Source organism: Pristis pectinata, chromosome 32 (genome assembly GCF_009764475.1).
Source record: "Pristis pectinata isolate sPriPec2 chromosome 32, sPriPec2.1.pri, whole genome shotgun sequence".
NCBI classification, from domain to species: Eukaryota; Metazoa; Chordata; class Chondrichthyes; order Rhinopristiformes; family Pristidae; genus Pristis; species Pristis pectinata.
The window spans coordinates 14561103-14581098 of record NC_067436.1 but is presented as its reverse complement, the minus strand read 5'-3'; the positions used below and the strand labels follow the sequence as shown (position 1 = coordinate 14581098).

The window sequence follows — 19996 nt, the reverse complement described above, 5'->3', positions numbered from 1 at the left end:
TGTTTTCCATGGGTCAAGCAGAGGGAAAATCTTCGTAGTTCTAACGCTCGCCACGCAATCTTGTAAAGAAAATAAATGTCCCGGTGCACTTTTTTAAAAGACCAATTAAACTGAATGGAAATATAAAGGTTTGCACGGTTCGGCCAGTGCATACTTAACTGGCTTTAAATCATTTGGAATAAGTAGCTTTCTACAAATTAATTAAGCACCCCCCACCGCCGCTACTATCCGAGTTCTCTTTATTGAAAACCCGCCCGCTAGCTTTTAACAGTCCAGTAAAATGTGAATCTAACAGCAGCTCACTGCTGTCACCGAGGGAAGCTAGTATTTTCTTTCAACTTTTAGTGTATACTTTCACACGAAAATACCTCAAATTTAGACTTGATTCATTACCTAGATCAAAATATTTTTTTTAAATGGGCAGTACGCAAACATTCAGCATTTAAAGTAATGTGTTTGGAAATGATAATAGAATTGATTTAAAATGAAATGTAGTTTGAAAGTAATAACCGTTCTTGTTCTGTAATACATTCCAAACCCCTTTGTGTTTTGATCTCATGGGACTCAACTGTGTTAGCCTTGGTCTATTGCGTGACTGGACGCAAGAGACCTGAAGCTGTCCTTCCCCGCTCCTATGACATCCCGTATCTTCATCTCCATTTCGCACGCAAGTGTATTCTGCCTCTCAGCCGCACGTAACATACCATCTCACCGGGGTCAGCAGAACTATGTTAACCTTTCACCCTCTCCAGTGCTGAAACTTGTAATGATCGTTCACCGTGCCAAGCCCCCGCCTCTTTTAAAACTCATGTGTGGTTACACATAATGGCAGTCACGCGATTACTCCGGGCGAACAGGTGTACATTTTGCGAATGTCCAATAGATTAAAAAAAATATAGCATTATGAACGGAAATCTTCTCAAAATTAGCATTAAAGAGGACTTCCGAAGGCAAATGTAAACTGCACAAGTAAAGAAATGTAACTTTATTGCATAATTAAGTTCGATTTTCACATATGAAGCGGAATTGTTTTAGTTAACGTCCGCAATGAATAGGTTTTAATTATGTTGGCAGAGATAATAATACTTTCGGTCCAAGGGAAGGGGAGAGGCAACGTAAATATCCGTATTAGAGATTGAGCAGATTCCTTTAATACAATTTGACTTGATGCGAATAATATGCAAGTTGTATGAATGATGCACGAAGAGTAACTCTATGGAGTTGGAATATGGCATTTATTGATTGCATTGAACTCACCACCCTCGCCCTGAATTTGTCTGCTCCAGCTTTTCCCGGGGCAATTCCTCTCACACAATCTGCCCCCACCACAACTAATCGAGAACCCTTATGATAAAATGATGGTCTTACTGATATAACACGGTGAGATCCCGAGGGCAAGAGGAGTGCAATTAAATTTTGTGAACAAGGGACGTACAAAAGTTTAAAATTCCCAACCATAATTAGCCCCAAATAACCTCCACACTGCTCTGCTCAGGTACCTGATGCTAATTGGTGGTAACTGACTCAGCGTGCGAAATCAAATTGGAAAGAATTACAGGTCACTGCCCCGGCAACAGACCAGGCCCTTACCTCCGCATGCACTCCACCCATTCCCATCCACCTCCTGGTATCCGTATACGCGTTACTAAACACTGCATTTAAAGCAGTCTCGTGAAATGGTCGATTCACATTTAATAACAGAATCTCGGAACGGTTCTAGGACAGAAGAGGCCACTCGCCCTGTGGAGTTTGTACCGGCTCATTCCAGCTTGTCCTCCTCCCCTGCAAATTCTGACATCTATCCTGTTCCCTTCTAAACCTTGCAGTTGAATCTGCCTCACTGATACTCCTGACAGTGCTTTCTAGACCCATACCATTCGCTACTTGAAAATCTCCCCATGTTACATGTGCTTCTTTTACCAATCACCTTCATTCCATGTTCTGGACCCTTGGTTAATGGGAACAGTTTTTACACATTCACTCTGTCTAAGTCCTTCATGACCTCAACCAGATTTCGTTGCAACCTCCCCTCTGCCAGTTTCTCCAGTCTATCCATGTAACTATAGTCCATCATCCCTGGAATCGTTTTGGTAAATCACTTCCCAAAGTCTTCATATCTTTATAAAACTATAAAAGATATAGATGGGGTAGACAGTTAGAACCTTTTTCCCAGGGAAGAAATGCCAATGCCAAATACTAGAGGACATTCATTTAAGGTGGGGGGGGGGGGGGGGGGGGGAGAAGTTTAAGGGAGATGTGCGGGGCGAGTTTTTTACTTGAGTGGTGAGTGCCTGGAACAGCTGCCGGGGTTGGTGGTGGAAGCAGATACGATAGTGGCATTTAAGAGGCTTTTAGATAGGGAATGGAGGGATATGGATCATGTGCAGGCAGAAGAGATGTAGTTTAATTTGGCATCATGTTTGACACAGACATTGCAGGTTGAAGGGCCTGTTCCTGTTCTATGTTCTATCCTTCCCAAAATTTGTTGCCCAGACTGGGCTCAACAGGTAGCAGCCAAACCAACGTTTTATAAAGGTTCATCCTGTTTTCCTAGTTCTTGGACTTACTGCTTCTGTTTCTAAAGCCCAGTAACCCCAAAGCCTTTTGAACCACTCTCTAAACCAGCACTGCCACTTTGAATGAACTATTTACATATACCCCCACATTTTTCTGTTTTTGTATTCATTTTAGAAATTTTTCCACTTATTTTATATCACCTCATATATGTTTGCAGATGCATGTATATTGATATGTATGCACGTGTAGGCATTTGTATTTAGAACCATAGAACCATAGGACAATACAGCACAATACAGGCCCTTTGGCCCACCATGTTGTGCCGACCTTTAAACCTCACCTAAGACTATCTAACCCCTTCCTCCCATATATCCCCCTATTTTAAATTCCTCCATATGCTTATCTAACAATCTCTTGAACTTGACCAACATATCTGCCTCCACCACTACCCCAGGCAGTGCATTCCATGCACCAACCACTCTCTGGGTGAAAAACCTTCCTCTGATATCTCCCTTGAACTTCCCACCCATTACTTTAAAGCCATGCCCTTTTGTATTGAGCATTGGTGCCCTGGGAAAGAGGCGTTGGCTGTCTACTCTATTCCTCAATATTTTGTATACCTCTATCATGTCTCCCCTCATCCTCCTTCTCTCCAAAGAGTAAAGCCCTAGCTCCCTTAGTCTCTCCTCATAATCCATACTCTCCAATCCAGGCAACATGCTGGTAAATCTTCTCTGCACCCTTTCCAATGCTTCCACATCCTTCCTATAATGAGGCGACCAGAACTGGACACAGTACTCCAAGTGTGGTCTAACCAGAGTTTTGTAGAGCTGCATCATTACCTCGCGGCTCTTAAACTCGATCCACGACTTATGAAAGCTAACATCCCATAAGCTTTCTTAACTACCCTACCCACCTGTGAGGCAACTTTCAGTGATCTGTGGATATGAACCCCCAGATCCCTCTGCTCCTCCACACCGCCCAGAATCCTGCCATTAACTTTGTACTCCACCTTGGAGTTTGTCCTTCCAAAATGTACCATCTCACATTTCTCCGGATCGAACTCTATCTGCCACTTCTCAGCCCAGCTCTGCATCCTATCAACATCCCTCTGCAAGCTTCGACAGTCCTCCACACTATCCACAACACCACCGACATTTGTGTCATTTGCAAACTTGCTAACCCACCCTTCTACCCCCTCATCCAAGTCATTAATAAATATCATGAAAAGTAGAGGTCCCAGAACCGATCCTTGTGGGACACCACTAGTCACAGCTCTCCAATCTGAATGCACTCCCTCCACCACAACCCTTTTGTATTTGTTGGTATAAATGTGCGTGCGTGTGTGTGTGTGTGTGTGTGTGTGTGTGTGTGCGTGCGCGCACATTTAATGGACCAGAAAATTACCACCAGAAAAGTCTTCCAAATCCATTGGGAAGACAGTGATCCAATGCCAGTTTTGTCTCTCAGGCCAACTGTTCCAGCCATTGAGCTACAGATCACACTAGTCATCTCCTCTAGCTGGGCCACATTGTCCATCTGGGTGAAACAAGACTCTCAAAACAAGTCCTCTCTTCAGGCAAGTGATCACCAGGACAGAGAAAACACTTCAAGGATATGCCCAAAACCTTGTTGATAAATGCGATATTATCATGAACTTCTGGGAGTCTTTGGCCCAAGACTTCTCAAACTGGAGGTGAAGCATTCAGAAGGTGCTACGCACTTCAAGGCCCTTCAACGAGAGCATGTGGAAACCAAGCACAAACAGCAGAAGGAACATCCAGCAGCTCAAACCATCCACTCACCTGCCTTGCCAAGCACACCAGCCTCTCCTGTGGCAGAATCTGTAGATTTCATATGGGACTCATGGGCCACCTCAGGATCCACTGACTGGATGCAAGTTATCCTCAAACTCAAGGGACCATCAGTGAAGAATAATTGTCTGTACAGGCATATATACATATAAATACAGAGTTGTAAACAAATATAGATAATGTTTTGTAACAGGTTCATAAAAGATAGATGTAGATCATGTAAAAACATTGCTTATACATTTATAGTTTTATATACTGTAGATATACAGCATATACGTACATAGATATGTAATATATACAATATATTTACATTTGATGAAACTATTGTATAATTTAGTATTTCCTACAAGGCTAGAATGTAACAACATAAGCAATGGAAACAGGAGAGACCAAGCCACCCCTCGCACCTTGTCTGCCACTCCACAAGAATCTCTTGATTCTCCGAATATCCAAAATTCTACCGATCTCTGTCACGACTATACTCAGCGACTGAAACTCCAGAACCCTCTTGGGTTGAAAATTCTAAAGATTCGCTATCCTCTGGGTGAAAAACAAAATCTCATCTCAATCCACAGAAAATGGTGGAGGAACTCAGCAGGTCAGGCAGCATCTATGGAGGGAAATAAACAGTCCACTGCCAGTCCTGATGAAGGGTCTCGATCCGAAACGTCGACCTGCTGAGTTCCTCCAACATTTTTTTGTGTGTTGCTCCAGATTCCAGTATCTGCAGAATCTCTTGTGTCTCATCTCAATCCGTTTTCTTTTCGATTTTAAACTGCGCCCACGCAGGATGGGAATTCTGTAAAGGGAATACTTCATCTATTCACAGCTGTTGACTTTAAGACAACACCGAGGAAGATGTAAATCTCCCACACAAGTAGATAATACTGGAAATATATAACTACCTAGTGAGCATGTAACAGAAAGAACGACAGGTTAAGGTTGAGTAACAACCAAAGTTTTGCTCGTTATCCAGTTGCGGATCGCCGGGGTTTACTATTAATTCAGACTCATGAAAACCTTAAGGATTAATTAACCGTAAATTTATGATTTGGTTAAGGAATGTAATGTGAACTGCCTAGAATATGGTACTTAGATATAAAAGTAGACCAGCGACCTAGGTTGGACGGTCACGAAGTTACAATGAAAATGTTGATTTGTTTCTTGTCATTAATTATCTCAGGTTAATCTGAGTTATTTATTTCTTTTTTGAATTGTATACATTTCTTTTCTGGCAATTGCGAAAGTTACTTAGGGCTGGCAGAGAATTAGTCCGATCACACTTCTACATGTGACCTGCAACCAATCAGGCGCACGGGGGATGCATATAAAAGACACGCGTTTACTGTATGCCTCACACTTGTGCCAGCGTCTTACAGTGTTGGCCGTTAGCTGCAAACTTGCAATTGCCAAGACTTTGCCAGCAAGGTGGCTCTGTTGTGAAGGGGGAAAGGTAGGCACGAGCTGATTGTATGTAGGCGACTGGTGTCCTGGTTCTGCAGAAATTTCCGCTGGCATGTTGTTTATATGTTGTTCTAAGATGCGTCGCGTTTGGAAGCAGAACGCCTAGCGCACAGTTGCAGACGCACAGAGACATGTTATATAATTGATACTACCAAGAATTTTAACACTTATATTGATTTAAGTGCACGCACATCAGTACTAAATGTTTCTTGCTCTTATGTTAGTGACACCAGCCTCCACCTTTTTGAGTCGCCTGGTTGAAACAGCACGTCAAAATACAGCAGCGAAATTATTGTGTGCGAAAAACAAAATCAAGTATTTGCAGAATTGGTCTTGGTTGCTCATGCGCACGGTTTAGGAGCAGGCTAACTCAAACAATAGCTCCAATTACATAGTGTCTTTAACTTTGCAAAATCGTCCCAAATCATTTACAGAATATTATTAAAGAAAAACTGACGTCGAACCATACAGCAGGACAGATCACCGAAAGCTCGAGCATCTTAAAAGAAGGTGGAGAGGTTAGGGGAGGGAAGTCGGGGCGTTTCATTCAGGAGGCACCGGCATGCCGCAGACTTGGGAACTAGCAATGGAAGTGTTTCTTGGTACTTTGTTTTTTGAAGCTCACACTGCTCTCACACAGGTAGCACGATGCGGAGCGTTGGCAGCCTAGCGGTGGCCAATCTGATGGCGGTGTCCGTCACCGAAGTATTCATCGGGTTCGCGGTCTTCTCTGTGGTATTCCTGCTGATCCGCGCCTACAGAAGTAAAGTTCCCAAGGGTCTGAAGAAACTCCCGGGTCCGCCGACCCTGCCGATCATTGGGCACTCCCTGTCGTTGGGAGAAAATCCCCACCTGACTCTCACCTCGCTGACCGAGCAGTACGGAGACATCTTCCAGATTCAGATCGGTACCCGGCCGGTGCTGGTCCTCAGCGGGCTGAGCACCTTGAAGCAAGCACTGGTCAAGCAAGGGGACGATTTTGCTGGACGCCCAGACCTCTATAGCTTCAAGTTTATAAACGACGGCAAAAGCTTGACTTTCAGCAGCGATTCCAGCGAAGTCTGGAGACTGCGCCGTAAACTGGCGCAAAATGCGCTGCGCACCTTTTCAGCCGAGGAGTGTAAAAATTCCACCCACTCGTGCCTGTTAGAGGAGCATGTCTGCGGCGAGGCGCAGAACCTGGTCGAGATCTTCGCCGACCAGATGAAGACAAGGGGCGGCTTCGACCCAGCGAGGTACCTCGTGGTGTCGGTAGCCAATGTCATCTGCGCTCTGTGCTTTGGCAAGCGATACAGCCACGATAACCAGGAGCTCCTCGACATCATCGACGTGAGCGACGAGTTCGGGAAAGTTGCAGCCTCGGGCAACCCCGCCGATTTCATCCCAATCCTGAGATTCCTCCCGAACTATACCATGAACAAGTTTATCGCCATAAACAAAAGATTCATGACTTTCGTTGAGAGCATTGTCACGGAGCATTACCGCACTTTTGACAAGGTAAGACCACACTGGCGGTCACGTTTTAGAAGTGTTAAACGTTCCCTTTGTGAAAAGTGTGTCCCTCCAACCGCAACTAACCTGGGCACTTCCTCTTTTCTTCTCCTCCAGGACAACATTCGGGATATAACCGATTCGCTGATTGGACATTGCCAGGACAAAAAAGTGGACGAAAATGCTAATATCCAAGTATCCGATGAAAAAATTGTCAGCATCGTGAATGATTTATTTGGAGCTGGTAAGAGTGGCATTTTTGGAAATTGCATCCGACGGGGGGGGGGGGGGGGGGTGGGGGTGATTGTTCAGTTCTTGAAAGTGCTGAACCATATTTTTGGATTGGATGTGGGAGGAACAGCGAGGATCTTACCGAGAAATAAATTGCTCGCCGGAAGTTCAGGATTGCAGCTTCGCCGAGCTCAGTTGATCTCTTGTGCAGATCAGTTTAATTTCACTTGAATGATAGGCTATCCTCAACCCTCTAATTCCCAGGTAAATTATGGCGTACAATTCTGAACCCCTTTACATCATAGGAGTTTAATCAACCCCCTTTAAAGGTTTCTGCAATGACTAACTCGAGGGTCTATTACTTAAAAGCCTTTGTTCCCTTTCTCTTGGTAGGTTTCGACACCATAACTACTGGTCTCTCCTGGTCTGTTATGTACCTGGTCTGTTATCCTGACATTCAGAAGAAATTGCACGAGGAAATAGGTGTGTCTGAGGGTGTTTGATTTTTATCCCTGGGGTGACATTTTTCATCCTGGTTTCAACATTTGCTACAATTGACTTTTATCCCCCTTTTAGATGAGAACATTGGGAAAGACAGAAACCCAAGGATAGCAGACAAGCCATTTTTGCCCTACACTGAAGCTTTCATCATGGAGACCTTCCGACACTCATCTTTCCTACCATTCACCATTCCTCACTGGTAAGACAGCTTCTTGCATGAACTACAATCAACATTTGGCCCATTGTATCTCCTTGAAAGAAATGTCCAATTAATGCCAGACACAAGAGATTCTGCAGATGCTGGAATCTGCAGCAACACCCACAAAATGTTAGAGGAACTCAGCAGGTCAGGCAGCACCTATGGAGGGAAATGGACAGTCCTGATGAAGGGTCTTGGGCTGAAACATCAACTGATAATTTCCCTCCATAGATGCTGCCTGACTGGCTGAGTTCCAGCATTTTGTGGGTGTTGCTCCAATTAATGCCAGCCTGTTAGTTTCCCTCCCTTCCTTTGGAAGTATATGTCTAATTCCTTTTTAAACATTGCTATTGAAACTGCTTCCCCTGCTCATTTAGACACTGCATTCTGGTAACTCAGGCCTGCAGCAGAATTCTTCAAAAATATATTGCAGGTGAGATGTAGAAAGATGATGTGTTTGGATGTGTCCAGAAGACTCCAATCACTGAGACTCTTTATATCTGTAACCACACCATCCTGCCAACTCCCCAACAGTTCCCTTCCCCACCCCCAGACACACACAGTCTGGAACTCCCCTCTAAAATCCCCAGTCCACAACTTCAGTCTTCCATCTTTCGGATGAGCCTTTAAGCTGCGGTGCTGCTCATCCTCTGTGGTGCTATCTCAGAGATGAGCAGTGGAGTTCTTCCTGGCATCCTGATCAATATTTCTTGCTCAATCTGCAGCATTAAAACTAATACTATGATCACATGCCTCACTGCTATTTATGGGATCTTTTTGCATGCACATTGGTGCCAGATGTTCCAGCAAGTGACTACTCTGGTCTATTGGTGTGGCTGGCAGTGTTGTTTGGAGTTGTTCCCTCCAATGGTATTCTATTCTACACAGGTTATTACTTCAATAAAATAAAATCCTTGTTTTATGGATAGAACAAGTTCTACTGGCCTAAAGGATGGGAGAGTTGCTACTGTAACTTCATTGGCAATTCACTATATGCTTGGGGATTATTTTCATGCTGCTAGATTAGTATTTTTGCAAGATGTAAGTAAAATTGTGGTGCTAGCTTTCAGTAACTGCAATGATTGTTGCGAATCAGATTCACAGTTTTGCATGGTGCTCCAGAGCACTATCAATGTAACATGCCAGTCCATGTAGGCACACAATGTAAAGTCTTATATTCTGGAGCCTGTAGCAAAATATTTTAAACATTAATTTGTTTATGTCTGAGTCTGCACCTCTTCTTCTGCTATTTAAGGAGCGAAAAAAATCAATGTCTGGTTGAATTCTGGTGCAATGCTCTTCATCTATGATTATTTTGTGCAAGAAAATGTGCAAGGCAGTTAGGAGCTGCTTCTGTGACTGCCCAAAGCCTCCATTCATAATTCCGGGATATGTGAGAAGGGTCACTTTGCTTGACTTTCTATTACCTAGGTTGTCCTGATGAGGTTTCATATGGGTTTCACTAGTACCCTCACTGACTTTCACAATGTAGCATATTAACCCAAGAAAAGTAAGATGCATTGAGTTCTCAGCAGTACTAAAATGAATCCATTTTACATTTCAGCACAACAAAAGATACAGAATTAAATGGATATTTTATCTCAAAAAACACGTGTGTTTTTGTGAACCAATGGCAAGTGAATCATGATTTGTAAGTATACCTTTCCTGGAGTTAGTTATGGAATTTGAATTGACTGCTTCAGTACCTTCTCGTGTTTGCTTTCTAAACATTTTCCAGTGGTGAGACTTTAGAAAGGAGTTTGGAAACCCCAACTTGTTGAGATTGGTACTTGAACAGCAGTAATTGATTACTTTTCCATTGCAAATTAGGAGTTGCATTATTGTCCTATTTAATTTTAGCTGGACTCTATTTGCCTTCATCCAAAGTGGTTTGTGAAATTCATCATAAAAGTAGTCTTGAGGTGAATTTCTGAGTTTAATAGAGCTTTCATATGTTTTAATCTGATTAACCATTTTTAATTTACTTTATTTAAAAACTGTAAACATGCTGCAGATAGTATCCTGTCCCCTGTAAAGGTCATCTGCACATATAAAGTAGGGGGAGGTGAGAGGTTAATATATGAAGCAAGCAATGGGAAGTGGCAATGAATAAGGTTCCCGTTAAAATTCCTGGTCAATAAGGTAAGCAGATAATTTGAAAGGCATCTTCCTGTTGCATCATGTGGGCCTTGCTAGCCTATAGTTTCTCTCCTCCCATGTGCTTGTCTAAATAGCCTTAACCATAAAATGGAAAAATAAAACAAAGTCCTTTTTTTTAGGGTGAGTAGTTCTGCTGGCCGCAAATTGGGTGATTTTATGCTGTAACTTCTTTGATAACTCCTGCTGAAGTATGTGTTTGAGGATTTTCTGAAGTTCTCTAATGCTCTTGGATTGATGGAGTTACATAATTATAAGTGAAAATATTGTGCCCCATTTGCAATAAACTCAATAAAGTTGGCAGTCAGATTTCCAGGACTTACATATGGACACCAGACACAACCCACCATGCCATCATGCAACCCATGCAGCTGAATGTATGCAACTCTTGTATTGCTATTCCAACTACTTTAATTTAGACCAATTACTCTTTATTCATTCTAAGTTTTATTGATTGCAGCCTCGAACACATATTACAGTCCCCTATGGAGCTTAATATGCAGTCTGTAGAAACCAATCAGTGTTCCCTGTGGGTCACAGAGATTGCTGATAGAGGTGTTTTGCATGTGTAATGTGTATGGTGCTATTTATCCCAAGCAATTAATTGTTAGCACCATGGGAACAGGTCTGAGCAGCTCTTGTGGCTTTAAAAACATTAAAAAGTGTAAACTCAAAAATCCTCATGAATCCAAGACTTTCATGCATCCAACAGTTCAGTTGTGACTTCTTCATTATCCTACTAACTTTTCACATTACCATTTATGCACACTGCCACCAGCAACTATCCAAAAATCCTTGGCACCAACTTAAGATGATGACCTCTTTTTGATGTTACATGAGATATTCTTACACCAATTTGTTTGCATTGGCTGCTTGGCAGCTGTTTGTTTTTATCCCTTGCTGTGTGGTTCAATATTGCATTAGTGTTCCGGATACATAATCACAGGCAATGTGAAAGTACTTCTTAATGGATTGGCATTAGTTCAGCAGAGTTTTACTGCAGTTACACACTGTGACTTAAATCAGTGGAATGTGTGAAAAATCATTCTCTCCCCAACATTCCTGTGGTATTAGTCACCTTTCACCTTTCTATGAAGGTGATCAAAAAAAGCACATTTCCCCAGGGGGTCTTTAGGGAACTACATTTTATATTTGACTATTTATTTAAAAGTTGATTAAATACTAAGGGTGGAAGTACAGATGACCTTTTAACAACAAAAATGATTATGAATTACAAAAATAACAAGCGGTAAATTGAATAATATTCTCAGGAAGTTCCCAATTCATTTGTTATTACAGCTTGGCAATTAAGACAATCCAAACAGATTTTATAACCAATACCGTAAATGATGTTTTAAAGGAGAGCAGGAAGCAGAGTTCAATTTCTTTAAAAGGGGTGTAGGAAGCAGATTCCCAGGGACTTTAAAAGGAGGCTCAAAAGAGTGAATTTAAATAAATGTTGGTCTAAGCAAAGGATTGGAAAATCAATGAAGTTCCTTTGGAGTAAGTTGAACAGCAAGTATCTGATAGTAAAAGTATATTCTTTCTGTTAGTTGAGTGAATCCAGTAAATAGAAACATGGCAGGCCACCTCAGACCTGGGCTGTGTTATGCGAGAACTCCAGGATGCCTCCTGCCTCCTAGACAACCACAGGTGCAAGGGATGGCATCAACTGGAGGAGCTCAAGTTCTGGGTTTTAGAACTTGAGCAATAGTTGATATCACCACATTCCAACTAAGAGGCTGTTTTGTGGACAGCATGTTTCAGGAGGTGGACATATGACAGATCAAGATAGCACGGACACAGAGAGAATGGGTGACTTCTAGATGGACAAAAATAAGCAAGCTAGTAGTTCAAGGTGTCTGAGGTTACCTGACTGTCTAACCGGTATTCATTTCTGAGTTCTGATGACAGTGGACCCTGGAGATTGCAGCCACAGCCAAGACTATAGCACCATGGGCAGCTTCAATGTATGGGGGGGGGGGGGGGGGGGGAGAACGAAAATCAAGAGGGCAATAATTATAGGCCATTCTGGCATAGCCCATATCAATACCTATGACAAAGGTAGAAAAAAGGGTGAGGTCCTGCAGGCAGATTTTAAGGATTAAGAAACAGGGTCTCAAAGGTAGTAATTTCTGGATTACTCCCTGTGCCATGTGCCAGTGATGACAGAAATAGGAGGATATCACAATAAATATATGGCTGGTAAGATGGTGTAAGAAGCAGGGCTTTAGATTTTTGAGGCATTGGAATCTGTATTGTTTGGATGAATTGTACCTCTACAGAGATGTGACCAATATTCTTGCATGAAGGCTTGATGATGCTGTTGGGGAAAAGTTTAAATTATTTTAGCTGAGGTTTGGGAACAGGAAGGTGCTGTTGGAAAGGAGGAAAAAGGTTCAAAATATTTGGAGGGATTATTAGCACCAGGACAGAAACAATGTTTTTAGATGGGACCAGGCAAAGAATGTACATGAAAGTCTAAGATAGTTCTATGGTGCACATACGTAAACACAAGAGGTATATTAAACAAGGTTGGTGAATTGCAGGTGCAATTAGTGCAATGGAATTAGGATCTTGTGGCAGTAACGGAGCTCTAGCTAAAAAAGAGTAGAAATAGGTTCTCATTATTCGTGGATATGTGTTCAGGGAAAAAGGGTAGGTAAGTAAGGAGGGGGACTGACTATTGATTAGGGAGAATATTGCTGTGGTGGAAGGAAAAGAATATCCTTGAATGATCAAGGACAGAATCCATCTGATTAGAATTGAGAAACAATTACTCAGCTAGGACTATTCTTCTGACCACCAGGTAGTAAGGCAGGAGGTTCAAGAGCAAATTTTCAAAAGCCGTAGAGTAGTGATAATGAGAGACTTCAACTCTCCATATTGTCTGGAATAACAAGAGAGAAAGTGTGTGTGTGTGTGTGTGATGGGAAATGAGGAATTTCTGAATGTGTTCAGAAGAACTTTCTTGATCAGTATGTTTCTTAACAAGGAATGTCGCATTACTAAACTTAGTTTTGGGAAATCAGCCAGTCCAAGTAAGAATAGGGGAACATCTAGGAAAAGCAATCATAACATCTTACGGTGTATAATAGCTATGGAAGAGGATATACACCTTTTCAAAATTAAAATAGTCAATTTGAGAAGAGCTAATTCCAATAGGATGAGAACAGATCTGGGTGGGGTAAATTAGTATCAAAGCTTGGCAGACAGAACTATAATTGAACAATGGAGACCTTTAAAGTGGAAATGTTTCTGTTATAGACTAGGTATGTTCCCATGAAGGAGTAGTGCAGAAAAATTAAAGCTAATGTTCAGTGGATGAGAGATAAGACAAAGAGTAAAATAGAATGGAAAAGAGCTTGTGACAGATAGCAGAATGTTAACAAAAATGAGAACTGGATTGAATTCAGAGGGGAATTTAAAAGGAACTAAGAGGGAAAGAGAGAACATGAGAAAAGACTGGAAGGAAGGGAGTCCAAAGTATTTACTCACGTGATGATGAAACGTGCAGCTGATTAGAGACCAAGAAGGTAATTTAATCCTGGAGGCAGAGAACAAGGCAGAGCTGAGGGACAGAATGAGTGCTTTACATAAGCAAAGGAAAATGTAATTGAGATCCTGGATGGGATAAAAATAAAAAGCTACTAGAATCGCTATCTGTATTTAGTGGATAAATCACCCAGTGTAGATGGGATGCATCCTTCGCTGTTGATGGAAGTAAAGGAGGATATTACAGAGGACTGACCATAATCTTCCAAATATCTATAGATTCATGGGTGATGCATGAGAATTGGAAAATTGCAATGTTATACACTTGATCAAAAAGGGTATAGGGAAATATTAAGTAACTACAGATCACACTGTTTAACCTTGGTGGTAGGGAAGTTCCAGAAACAACAATCAGGGACTGGATTAGCAGCCACTTGGACAGAAGGTAAAAAAAATGCAAGAATCTGTTGTAGCGTGGATGGAAAATTGGCTAAGAAACAGGAAGGAGAGTAATAGTGAAAAGCTGGTTTTCAGTGGAGTTCCCCAGGGGTCAGTACTGGAACCACTGCTTTTTTTAATTGAAACTTAAAGAATATACAAATGACTTTGACTTGTGTGTGTAGGGCATAATTTCCAAGCTTGCATAACACACAAAATTTAGAGGTGTAGTGAACTGTGAGGAGGATAGTAATAGATTTCAAGGAAATACAGACAGTTGTGGAATGGGCAAGATAGATGGCAGATGAATTTTAATTGGGAACTATTAAGTGTTACATTTTGGTAGGAAGAATGAGAAATGGCAATATAGAGGGTACAATTCTAAAAAGGATGCAAGAACGGAGAGATCTGGGGGGTATACGTGTATAGTTCATTGAAAGTGGCAAGGCAGGTTGAAAATGTTATTAAAAAGCATATGGGATCCTGGCCTTCATAAACACAATACAAGATTAAAGGATTCATGACAAACTCTTATAAAAGACTGGTTCAGCTGCAACTAGAGTATTATGTCCATTTCTGGGCACCGTATTTTAGGAGATGTGAAGGCTTTGGAAAGGGTGCAAAAGAAATTTACCAAAATGATTCCAGGGATAAGAGACTTCATTATGGGGAGAAACAGGGGTTGTTTTCCTTGGAACACAAGCGATTGTGAGGGGATCTGAGGTATTTAAAATCCTGAAGGGTATAAAAAGTCAATTGAGAGAAATTGTTCCCATTGGCTGAGTAATCAAGAATAGGTCACGTAGAATGAAGTTGAGTAGCAAAAGAACCGAAGTGAAAAGAGGAAAATAAAATTACACTAAGTGACTAGGGTCTGGAATGTACAGCCAGAGGTAATGTAGAGCGAGAGTCATTAGCATTCATTAGTGATTTGGATAAGGAATGAACGAATTTGCAGGGGTATGCAGAGAAGGTCTGGGAGTGGGAGGAATTGATTGCTCTGGTATAATTGGTATCGGCTTTATGGGTCGAATAGCCTACTTCCACGCTGCAATCATTCTGTGATTCTGTGGTACAGATTGGTGTCCCCTTGTTTCTTTTTGGAAACAGTCAGTTAAGCAAATTCTATATTGTGGACCGAAGGGCCTGTTCTGTGCTGTACTGTTCTATGTTCTATATATCATTATTTTAAATTGCTGCAAGCACAAGCTGGCAAGGCATTAGTTGTAAACTTTAAAGGGACCTTCAGAGTTCCCAACATCAAAACTGACAGACATTGGATTCTTCTATTTGCTGTGGTATCTGGATCAAAATTGTTTCATTCAGTTTATTTACAGTTGGTGAAACATCTATTTGTTGTGCAAAAGGTTAAATATTTTTTTATGTCGGGCTGATAAAGTATCAAACTTTAATCTTGTAAAGCAGGGTCACATTAATGGAAGTATGTGCCAACCTCTTCCACCAGATCCTGTGCAGACAGAGCTCCCTCTGCAGATGCAGTAGCAATAGACACTTACCCTTTACAGATATGACAGGCCTTAAATTAATGGCAATATTCATTTATTTATCAGTTTACTTCATTATTCTAAAGTGAAAGTTGCAAGAAGAATTGGATTAACAACATGCCAAGGTGTTTTAGCAAGGCGTTAGAACGGAAACAGAATGAAAGGGTCAGATAGGATAAAGAGCAATGGTGATTTTCACAGAGGCATTTATTATAGATACTTTTCCTTCTACTGCTTTCAGTGTAATTGGGTGAAGTGTATAAGAGTAACCACTTCAATATAGTACTAGCCCAAAGATAAAGTTAGTTACAACAGGTGTTGAGTAAATTTTGGTTGTAGTCTTTTTATTGTGTTTTGGTGGGGATGTGAACCTTTAATTTAGGGGTAGGGATTTGAAAGGCGGACCATCAACTAAAAACATGAGACATTTTCTATGGATCATATACTAAAGCTGGATATCTCTTATGGATTCTGATATTGTCAGCAGAATTCAACCTTGCAAGTGACCAGTGAAGTATTATCTTTGTCTTTATTCAATTTTAGTTTGATATTAAAAGATTAATTAACAGTGCCAATAGTGAGAAAAGTTATATAATTACGCTCAAAATCAAAGCAAAAAGCTCTCCTGCAATAAGCATTGATTTTCAAATTTGCCAAATGTGACTTTCTGTTTAAAAGAAGTTCTGATTAGCAAATGAATTTCAATACAGTTAAATGTGAAGACAGAAGAATGGGGGGGGGGGTCACTTGGAAGGTGCAGTCTGGACAGAATTGAGGGGGGAGAAAGGGATCTTGAATACAAATATTCCCATCACTAAAGGTTGTGCCACAGGTTAGCAAAGTTGTTAAAGGAAACCAACCAAGCACTAGGGCGTATCTTTGGAGGAAAGAAGTGAAAGGTAGGAAAGTTATACTATACGTCTATCAAACTTTGGTTGGAGTATACCTAGGATGCTGCATAGAATCTGGTTGCCATATCCTAATAAGGATATAGATGTACTAGAGAGGATGAAGAGAAGATTTAAAAGAATTATATACAAATAAAAAGAGAAACTGAGGGGTGACCTAACTGAGATCTTTAAATTTATGAAATGTTTTCATTGAGTATTTCCAGAATATTTCCATTTGTGGGAAGAAGTATAACTAGAGACATCAATTTAAGATAGTTGCCAAGAAATCCAATGAGGAATTCAGAAGAACAATTTTACCAAAATGTGGTCAGATTATACTACTGGCTACCATAGGGAGTGGTTGAAGCAAATTGGATATTTTTGTTTGATAGAAGCAATATGGGAGGATACTTGAGTGGTGCAAAACCACTGGCATGAACTCATTGGCCTGAATGGCCTGCTTCTGTCGTGTTTATCCCATGTACTAATGTTATTTATATGCTAACTGTAAAACATTAGAAGACTGAAAATTATGGGAAGTGAGTACTTTCTGATGTCGGAAAAGGACAGGTCATAGTTTTGAGCAAAGACTTGATAGGTTTCAGAACTGATAGGTTTCCAACCTCAGTATTAATGATTTCTTTTCTCTTCTGAACAACATTGAGCCTTCAATAACAATCCTTGCTTCTAGTTCTTTAAACAGTCGTTATTCTCTTGTTGTTGAAAGAGGCTTAAGGTCTTTGCAATGTTTAGTGTGAAGAAGTTGAAGTGATTTACTTTCATGTTATTTTCTGCTTAAGTCACAACAAATTTTGTTTTGTGCTATTGCTTATTTCAGAACACTCTGGAAGGACCCATTTGCTTTCCGCCCAGAGCGGTTCCTAAATGCTGACGGAAAAAGTATCAACAAAGTGGAGTGCGAAAAGGTGTTGATGTTTGGCATGGGCAAAAGGAGATGCATTGGAGAGTCTATTGCCCGCATAGAAGTCTTCTTGTTTCTCACCACTCTTATCCAACATTTGCGTTTTGAGAAAAAGCCGGGGCAGGACATTGATATGACACCACAGTATGGACTGACCATGAAACCCAAGAGGTGTGAAGTGCAAGCTGTGCAACGTTTCTCTGCCAACGCAGCACCTTAATACTTTACAAATCAAGTAAAGGAGGACAGGATTCAATTTTTGTATATTACAGATACATACTGATAGTATGAGGGAATAGTTACGCCTTAAATTTTATGTTTTCACGTGTTTAATGAAATATGTTGCTGCTGTGCCACTGTTGCCTTGTATTTAAAGTACCGATGAAGAAGTATCCTACTGTATAAGCAGAAATGAAAAAAATATGAAAATGAAGTTTGTGAAGCTGTATTCAAAAACAACCCATTTAAGAAAGTACTTGTATTTTTTAAAAATGAAATATTTTACTACAGAAAACCATGTATTAAGGGAAAATTATACGAGACTGCTTCTTTATACTGTTCAAAGGGATTTGATTTTTTATACATTTAATCTCTGATCAAATTGAATAATTTGCTACTGATATAAATGACTGTGTTTATATTATGTCTTGCTGACATCTAATGAATGTTTTACAACCAACTAATTCTCTTTGAAGCCCATTTGTTGCTGTTTTGTCAGTTAAATGTGAAAGACTGTTGATAAAAGGGGTCAGAAATGAAGGAAAATGCACAGCAAGACTGCTGGCATCTGAAAAGAATCAGATGATTATAGCACAGGTGGACAATTGGTCCTTACAGTCCACTGCAGCTCGATGTAAGAGAAATCTAGTTAGTCTCACCCTCCTACCCTCACTAACTAAAAAGACTATTTCTCATGTCACTTTAGGATCATTTACCAATCACCCTCATTATGACTCTCCTTATTCTTGACCCTCCTATCAAAGAGAACAGCTTCTCTAAGTCTGTAACTTTAATGATTTTAAATATTTCTTATACAAGAACAGCTTCAACTTCTCCATCTATGACTAAAGTCCATCATCTCTGGTGGTAAATCTTTTCTGTGCCCTCTCCAAAGACTTCCCGTCTGTCCCAAAATATGGCACCTAGAACTAGACATAATAGTGTAGTTCTGGCTAAACCAGTGCTTTATGCAGGTTCGTCATGTCTTTCTTGCTCTAGTACTCTTGTGCTTTTTTACAGAAAGGTGAGGACCTCATTTGATTAAGCACTTTCTAAACATACCCTTACACTCCCAATGAACAATGCACACATACTCCAGATCTTTCATTTCCCATTCCCTTTTTAGTTGTTTGGCCTCTCGTTTATTCTGCCTCTTCTGATTCTTCCTACCGAAATGTAACATTTAATATTTGCATTTCATCTGCCACCTATCCATCAGTTTACCAATCCATCTGTATCTTCTTGAAATCCATTACTGTCTTCACAGTTCACTATGCTTCCAAGTTTTGTGTTATTGGCAAGTTTGGAAATTGCACTCTATGCACCCATCCAAGTCATTAGAATGAAGGGCAAGGCTGGCAAGATTAGGGAACCTGGCTGACGAGGGATACTGAGGTTCTGGTCAGGATAAAGGAGGCATGATTGGCAGTTGGTACTAAGAGAATCGCTTGAGAAGTATAAGGGATGTAGGAGTACACTTGAGAGGGAAATCAGGAGGGCAAAAAGAGGACATGAGATAGCTTTGGTAGATTGGTACTCTCATGAGATTCTATGGGTATACTATGAGCAAAAAGGTAACTAGGGAGAGGATAGGTCCCCATAAGGATTATTGTGGTCATATATGCGTGGAGCCACGGGAGATGGGCGAAATTTAAATGAATATTTCTTGTCTGTATTTACCGTGGAGAAGGCCATGGAAGCCTAGAGAATTTAGGGAAGAGAACAGTGATGCCTTGAAACAATACATTACAAAAGAGGAGGCGCTGGCGGTCAGCTGGATAAATCCCTGGGCCCTGACCAAGTGTATCCGAGAACATTGTGGGAAAATTAGGGGAGAAATTGCTGGGGCCCTGGCTGAGATACTTGTATCATAATTAGCCACGGGTGAGGTACTGGAATACTGGAAGGTGGCTAATGTTGTGCCTTTAAGAAGGTCTGCAAGGACAAGGCAGGGAACTACAGGCCGGTGAGCTTAACATCAGTGGTGGGGAAGTTACTGGACGGGATTCTGAGGGACAGGATCTACCTGTATTTGGCAAGGCAAAAACTATTTAGGGATAGTCAGCATAGCTTTGTGCATGAGAAGTTTAGTCTCATGAACTTGATTGAGTTTTTTGAAGAGGTGACCGAGATGATTGATGAGGGAAGAGTGG

General features: G+C 41.0%; 1 protein-coding gene across 1 annotated transcript; it reads left to right on the top strand.

Moving 5' to 3' along the window:
• The first annotated feature begins 5687 nt into the window (after window positions 1-5687).
• On the top strand, window positions 5688-18297 carry LOC127585218 (cytochrome P450 1A1). Its single transcript, XM_052042488.1, has 7 exons — window positions 5688-5784; window positions 6436-7292; window positions 7404-7530; window positions 7911-8000; window positions 8094-8217; window positions 9782-9868; window positions 17541-18297. The coding sequence occupies exons 2-7, from the start codon at window positions 6444-6446 to the stop codon at window positions 17842-17844; spliced, it is 1581 nt and encodes a 526-aa protein (XP_051898448.1). The 5' UTR covers window positions 5688-5784; window positions 6436-6443; the 3' UTR covers window positions 17845-18297.
• The last annotated feature ends 1699 nt before the right edge of the window (window positions 18298-19996 follow it).

What these genes read in the sequence shown, in the direction of transcription:
- LOC127585218 (XM_052042488.1), top strand. Translation starts at nt 6,444, where the DNA reads ATGCGGAGCGTTGGCAGCCTAGCGGTGGCCAATCTGATGGCGGTGTCC. An exon ending in GAAATTGCACGAGGAAATAG is followed by an intron (nt 8,001 to 8,093) that starts GTGTGTCTGAGG and finishes TCCCCCTTTTAG; the next exon opens with ATGAGAACATTGGGAAAGAC. An exon ending in TGGCAAGTGAATCATGATTT is followed by an intron (nt 9,869 to 17,540) that starts GTAAGTATACCT and finishes TGCTTATTTCAG; the next exon opens with AACACTCTGGAAGGACCCAT.